The sequence below is a fragment of the Balaenoptera acutorostrata genome, chromosome 5, assembly GCF_949987535.1.
Source record: "Balaenoptera acutorostrata chromosome 5, mBalAcu1.1, whole genome shotgun sequence".
Classification (NCBI taxonomy): domain Eukaryota; kingdom Metazoa; phylum Chordata; class Mammalia; order Artiodactyla; family Balaenopteridae; genus Balaenoptera; species Balaenoptera acutorostrata.
In genome coordinates, this window is record NC_080068.1 from 90606738 (window position 1) to 90614108 (window position 7371).

Consider the following 7371-nt stretch of genomic DNA (forward strand, 5'->3'; position numbering starts at 1 on the left):
ACCCATTAACACTGCCTAGATTATAACGTCGTATTTTTTAAGTTCAGTCTATGGTTCTACTTCCTGAAGTGTACAACAGCAATTTATGTTCTGGGTTTAGCACAACATTTACAAATGGTAACCATAAAAGAAAGCACTATTCATACAATCAGAATAGGAAGGAGTCCCATACTGACCATATAATTCAAAGAAATTTTCAGTATGCTCTAACTTTGTTGACTGTATTTACATAAACTTATTAAAATAACCCAATTTAACTTGTACACTGTGTAATTTGATTATCTTAAATTTCAAGTGATTTACATGATTCAAAAAATCAATATTCAGGCTTCCCTGGTGGCGCCGTGGTTAAGAATCCGCCTGCCAATGCAAGGGACACGGGTTCGAGCCCTGGTCCGGGAAGATCCCACATGCCGCGGAGCAACTAAGCCCGTGCGCCACAACTACTGAGCCTGCGCTCTAGAGCCCGCGAGCCACAACTACTGAGCCTGCGTGCCACAACTACTTAAGCTCGCACGCCTAGAGCCGTGCTTCGCACCAAGAGAAGCCACCGCAATGAGAAGCCCACTCACCGCAACTAGAGAAAAGCCCGTGAGCACAACGAAGACCCAATGCATACAAAAATAAAACTAAATAAATTTATTTTAAAAAATCAATATTCTAACAAAGGGAAAGACTATTAAGAATATTAAAAATAAATTCCAGGGTCAATATTATTTTAGTAAACTTATTTTAAAGCACTACAGCACAAACTAATTTTGTGTGATATTATCAGACTTTTCATCCAGTAAGAATCACCTTTCCTTTTTCACAATACCATAAATAACTCAGAGGAATTTAATTCAAAAGGAAGGATTACAAACAGCTTATTAAAATAAAATTCGATCTTAAGTAATTTTCTTGACCTAATCTACATGATATACAACATACTGTTAGTGGTTAATACTACATTTTCCGAATCATGTGCCCTTTTAGCAACTACATAGTGATAAAACACTAGCCAATTGTTTACTAACCAAACTTTTCTGCTCAAGAAACCAAGAGCCACACTCCTATAGCTTCTAGAAACCCAAGTAATTCTGCTCCTTCCCTTCGTGCATGAGGCATTAAACCTTCACATTATAGTTTTATCTTGCTACTTTCCCAATAATCACTATAAGACTACGCAAGCATAAAACTATCCAATCTATCCTCTCACTCAAACTCTATTACACTCCTAATACTGATCATTCTGTAATCGTTTTATCAAAATTACCCAGTGATAAGTCTGATGTTTCAATTTCCACTTAAAGGGCTTGATATACTTCAGGGTAAAGCAAGTTAAATATTCCTATCATTATGTTCCATATACTACAACTTCCAAAGAGCTTGGAAAGTTTACCAACACCCTCCTCTCTAGAATAGTAAACATCCTGTCATAGAACCCAGAGAATAGCTGCTTTGCTCTAAAGAATAGAGCTCCTGAGCTCCACTCACAGCAGCTGTTAGTAACTTTCAAACGCCTGTTGGACTATCACTTTGGTTAAATTAATGATGGGTCATCTTTTTCCACTTTACTTTTTCCTTTTTAGTCCTGCAATTATGTAGAAAATCTACAAAGTACTTTTAAAAATAAAGTACAAAAAAAAAGTTTACTTTCAACTCCACTACTTTTCCAAAAGAAATCATTTCAAGATCCTTATATCACTACTTAAACCACAACCTATCAGTAGTACATGACAATGGAAAGCTTTAAAAGGATTCAATTTTCTACCTCACCTTACCACATATGTTCGTCAGTTTTCAATAATTTCAAGAACGTTCCATATTTTTAAAAAGTGCTGTTGCAGTCTATCAGAAGTGTGCTGCTCAAATACGAGCACCGAATATCCTGCGCTTGGTAAATTTTCGGTATATTCCTGGTAACCTGCTCAGCTTTCTGCACCCTTTGCACCCAGTGATGCTCCCACCAGCAAATACTATCTATCCATCCTTTAAAACGGTCTTCTCCCCACTCCTCAAAAAGTCCACATTAGACTTAGAGGTTTCCGCATACTAATAAGGAACCACTAAATACCACTAGGTATTATGACTCTCAAAGAATCCTTCCTCTCCAGCAGCCTCCCCCGGGACATTGTGCTCAGCGGGTCTCTGAACCTGTGAGACTCGCTGCCAGCTGCCTTTGCAAAAGCAGCACCAAAGGCGGTCTCAATACCGCATTGCTGCTGCTGACTTCTCCTAGCAGTTTCAAAAAAAAAAAAAAAAATCAGTCCAGTACCCTGCAGACCCTGCTGGCTCTTCTGCAGCACGGAAGAGAAACCACCGCATTGCTCAGCGTGGAACATCGGAGAGCAGACTTAAGGGCGGGGAAGCGACTGCCGTCGAGAGGCTTTGACGAGGGCGGGGTATCAAGGGGGAGAGGGAAGGCGTCCGGAGTGCAGCGCCCAAGCAGCTGCCAGGGCGCTGGCGTCTAGGCACTCGGCTGGGCATCGCGCACTGACGAGAGCCGTCGAACAGCAGGCGCCGGGCAGGGGGCGCGGGCCCCTCCCGGGGATGGGGGTCCCGCAGCGCCCGGCCGAGCCCCGCCCGCCGCCCTCCCGGCCCTCACCTGTCATGAGCGCCGGGCTGTCGCCCCCCGCCACGGCGGGAGAGGAGGCGGCCGCCGCGGCAGAGCCCGCCGCCCGCCGTCCGCGGAGGTGCCTGGGCACCAGCTCGCATCCGTCCGCCGCGCCTGCCACCAGCAGCCCGAGGACCAGCAGCGCAGCCCAGCGCCGCCGCCGCAGCCAGCCCGAGGCCGGGCCGGGCGTCGTGGCGGGATGAGGACGCGGAGGAGGAGCGGGGGGAAAGCGCGGCGGCGCCCCGGCCGCCAGCCACTCGCCCGCTTCGCGAGGCGCGGCCGCCTCCTGCGACTCCTCGGGCCACCCCCGCCGCCTCAGACGCGAGCTCCTGTCGGGCTCCAGCCTGGTCCCGTCGGCACCGGCGGCCTCTGGAGCTCGGGTCCCGGCTGCGTTCATTGGTTTCGGTTATTTAAAAAAAAAAAAAAAAGGTGAGGAGCAAAAAGGTACGTCGTCTTCAGGCCGCGCGCGACACTCGCGCTGCTGCGGCAGCAAGACTGGGATCCGCTGCTCTGGCGCCTCCAAACACCAGTCCCAGCGCCCGCGCCGCCGCCGCCGCGGCGCATCCCCCCGCCCCCTCCGGCCCGCGCCCGTCGTAGTACCACGCTCGGCCCGGACGCCTCCTCCCCTCACACATTCGCTCGCATACCAATCCCCCGCCTCCTTCAGCCCCTCCACTGCGCAGGCGCGAAGGGGCTGCATTGGGCCTGCGCGGCACCCGAGCCCCGCCCCCGGGGGCGTTCCGGGTAGGACGAGAGCCGTGGGGTGGTTTCCAAGGCTTTCGCTGAGCGGCGAAGATAGGGGGTGGGGAGGAAGGCGGACTTGCCCCCTTCCCCCATTCACGTCCCCCTCCCCCATTCACGCCCCCACCGCGACTGAGGCGGCGGGGGAGGGGGAGCGGGAACCGGAACCAAGGGGACGGGGAGAAGAGTACGGACATCCGAAATCGTTTGGGCGACTTTTAACCGTGCAGATGGCAGCAAAAATAATTGCATAGGTCAGAAAACCTTGTAATCGGAAACAGCGGCGTCTCCAGAATTTCGGTATAGGTGGGGCTTACAAGAGGCTAGCAGTATGGAAGTGGAGGTCATAGCGTTTTACTTACTTATCAAAGACTTAAAGCTCTTGCTAAGTGCCAGTGTGCCAGGCAATGTCCTAAGCGCTTTACAAATTTACACATTGTAACTCTAAAAGTTAGGTGGTGGTATCGTTTTCATCCCCATTTTACAAAAGAGGAAACTAAGGCTGAGAAACGTTGTTACTTGCCCCCAGTTTCCGCAGCTAAAAAATGGGAGACGGTGCCAGATTTAGCGCCACTGAATGTAAATATTCAAAAGGATTTGGTCTAGCCTCTATTCTCCTATGTTCAAACATTACCTGAACTCATCACCTCCCTAACCGCACCCCACCCCAAGGAGTCTTTGCTGTCAGCTGAATAGGTTGACAGAAAAACGGTGTTTCAGATTTCATTTGGCTTCACGTACCTCAAAAGAAGCACGCCACACACACACACACACACACACACACACACACACACACACACACACACACACATTCTCTCTCCAGAGGCACAAAATTGTTTTGCAGATAGGGTTCTTAAGCACAAAGGTCCTGTTTGTTATTGAGTCTCTGTTGTTGGGTTAGGGTTTTGATTTGGTTTTTTATTGGTTTGTTTTCTCAAGTCAAGAAGATACTCAGATTACACAATCTCCCAAATAATTTCTTAGGCAGTCTGACCAACATAACCATGAATATCACTGACTATGGAAGGACAGATGCACATTTCAGAAAAGAACTAAGAATTTCTTTGAGGCTAATCAATCTATCAACAATGATTTCTTGACAGACTTCTTGGGGACACGGTGTTTAGGTGGCAATTCTTTATAAGGCATCAGGGAGATTATATTTCCCCTGCTGAAAGGCACAGCAATCAAGTCACATATTTGCTGAATGTCCTCCAAAAGGAGATAATTGTGCTAGAGGGCCAGAAAAATATAAAGAAATAGCAGGCTTGTTTTCTGCTCTCCAGAAGGCAACATTTCATCAACATTAACTGAGTGCCTAGCATGTGCCAGGCAGAGTACTTAGTAGTGGGGATTCAAGGGGGTATAAGAGGGACAGTTGCAAAAGTCAAGTCAGTTCAGAGATATAAGACAGAGAACACCGTCCCTGCCTGGGGCATCTTACAATCTTGCTTAGCAGATAAAATTTACACCCATTAAACAATTAGAGGCTAATACAAGGTAATAGTTAATCAGTTGTTAAATTGGGCAGAGCAAGCTGTTACTGCTGTTTCAATAGCAGTATGAAACCACGAACAAATTAACAAATCACTGGGTCCAAGCTTCTTTAAACAAAGATGATACGGGCTTTTTTTCTTTCTTTTAAAGATAGACGTTGGCACTGAGATGGTACTGGATTGGGGCTTATGATTGTTTATTCTTCTCACTACTGGAGCCACAAAGGAGTTACAGAAGTAGAAGAACCTGCAAGCACTAAAGAGACCTCTCTCAGGCAGGCCAGGGTTCGGCAAGACATCCTCCATCTCGTATTATCTTTGTCACGGGTACCAAAGTTTCCGGCTGTTAAACGAGTGGCCAGAATGCATCTTCTTGCTGAACAGAGGAACAGTTATCACTGCGCATCGAGCAGAAGTCTAGGTGCAGAAAAGAGAAAGTCCATTGCTTTGGAAGACAAGCCTATCTCTAGAATTACAGATGCTACAATTTGCAAGCCAAACGTAAAGACAAGGTTCCAGTTGAAGCAATCGCTTCCTTTTCTTCTCAGGTTTCCTGTTCCACCTCCAAGCCGTTGCTTTCACTTTTCTTACCTCCAGCCAAATCCTATTCAAAATCCACTTTGACCCCTTTTCCCTGACACCTACCTACTCCTATAGCCTGATTTATACCTTTTAACGTCCAAACCTCACGATTTACCATTTATTTACAGAATGTCTTTACTGTCTAATTTTCACCCATTCAGGACTTCAAGCGTCTGATAGGCAGCAGTGAGCTTTGGAATCAGACAAACCTGGTGGAAAGAGCAACTCCACGATATTTCAGCTGCGCGACCTGTAGACAAGATAATCTGTCCTAGGTTTCCAAAGGGGAAACTGGGGACCACGTAATAAACCCGCCTCACAGGGTTGTTGGTGGCGGCGGGAGACTGAAATAACAGGTCAGCCATTGCGCGGTGTCCGGCACACAGATACGTAGTCATCCCAGGGGAGAACTGGCCCCAGGCTCTGGGCGTGTATTCTAAGCGTGTTCCTGGCTTAGGAAAATTGCATCGCACTTTGCACGGTGGATTGATTTCATCTTCCGACAAATCCCTAACTCTGTGGGGCGCCCAGCACAGACGCACACTAGGATCCGTCCACCCGGGCCCTCTCCATCCCAGAAGCAAATCCGCCCTTCTTAAGAGTCTGGCTCCTTCCGCATCACCTTTTTCTCCCCCTTCTCCCCGGCAGCCAGGACAACCCACGACACCACCCCGCTCCAACCCGGAGAACCGGATCTGGTCCCTCGAGTGAGGCCAGCAGCGCGCCTGCGCCGCCCGGCAGCCTCGCGCATGCCCGCTGTCTCCTGCCGCTTTTCCCCAGGTGCGCGAGCTCGCAGGCTCCCGCGGTTCCGGGACGCCGCGCGCGGCTGCCCTCCCGGCTTCCGGCTCCCCCTCCGTGGGCGGTGCGTCCTTGCACCCGGCAGCCAGGCGATGACGTTGTGACGCGGGCGGGCTGTGGGTGGGCGTGGAGCGAGAGCAGGGATGGCGGTGGAGAAGTGGGGAGCTCCATCCAGCCTGTGGTTAACCGAGAGGAGCTTTGTCTTGCGACTCGCACCGCCCACGGAATTTCTCCGGTCCGCCTGTGACCTGTAGGGCGGTTGCAAGTAGGATTTCTCACCTTTGACTTCGTGTCCCTGGAATGTCGGGGGCTGACTGAACATCATCCGAGAGCCCGGATTTGCTCATCCTGGTTAAGCCCCTCGGAGAAATGCAAAGAGCTCCCTTTGGTGGAAGCACCGTTGCGTACCAACCCTTTTATGTTTTCCCACTGACTCCCCACACTAGCTTGCGAAGGAATCGAGGCCCCGAGAACTTTGGAAACACGTCCAAAATGATACTGCTTATATGATGGTTCCGGTATCTGATCAGTGAAGCCTCCGCGTATAAATATGGCGCTCAAATTGTTGAATAAATTAAAGCACTAAAAAATAGTGACACATTGGAAGTAACTCATTGGCAAGATTCTTTCTCCCTAAAGCCAATAAGGCATGGAATATTACTCACCTAATCCAGGGAAGGTGGTAAGCCTCATACCATCTTTCTGCTTGAGTGGAGAAAGGAAGTCTCCTAGAAGGTGTCGTGCATCCAGTGTAGGAAATAAAAAACTAAGAATTTTTAATGTATTAACATACCTTTTTTAAAAGACACCCATCAGAGCAAAAGCAAGTCAACTTTGCCCACCAAAGCTATGGGAGTCAGCAGGCTCTGGGGTCATTTCTATTACTAAAGATGCTGGCCCTGGTACTGCTTAATCTGAGGTGTTACATGAATACTAATGATCATGTAGTATCTGATAAGTGCAAAAGCAGTAGGAGTTGACAGTTCCTGAAAAAAGAGTGGAATTGTGATGGAGATAAAAGAAGAGGTATTCATAATTGAAAATGATGAGAGAATAAGAATTGCTTCATTTGCACACAGATGACCTCCTTGGATAGTACTGACAATTCTGAAGATAAAAAGGCAAATTATACAACAGGTAAAACATGATACGCCTATG

The 7371-nt window shown here is 48.4% G+C and overlaps 1 protein-coding gene across 1 annotated transcript in view; it reads right to left on the reverse strand.

Moving 5' to 3' along the window:
- Nucleotides 1–3223, reverse strand: part of STIM2 (stromal interaction molecule 2) — a 170434-nt gene extending 167211 nt beyond the window's left edge. The window contains exon 1 of the mRNA XM_057547393.1: nt 2588–3223. Within this exon, the coding sequence (XP_057403376.1) occupies nt 2588–2993 (406 nt within the window). The 5' untranslated portion in view covers nt 2994–3223. The remainder of the gene's footprint in view (nt 1–2587) is intronic.
- Between the last annotated feature and the right edge of the window lie 4148 nt (nt 3224–7371).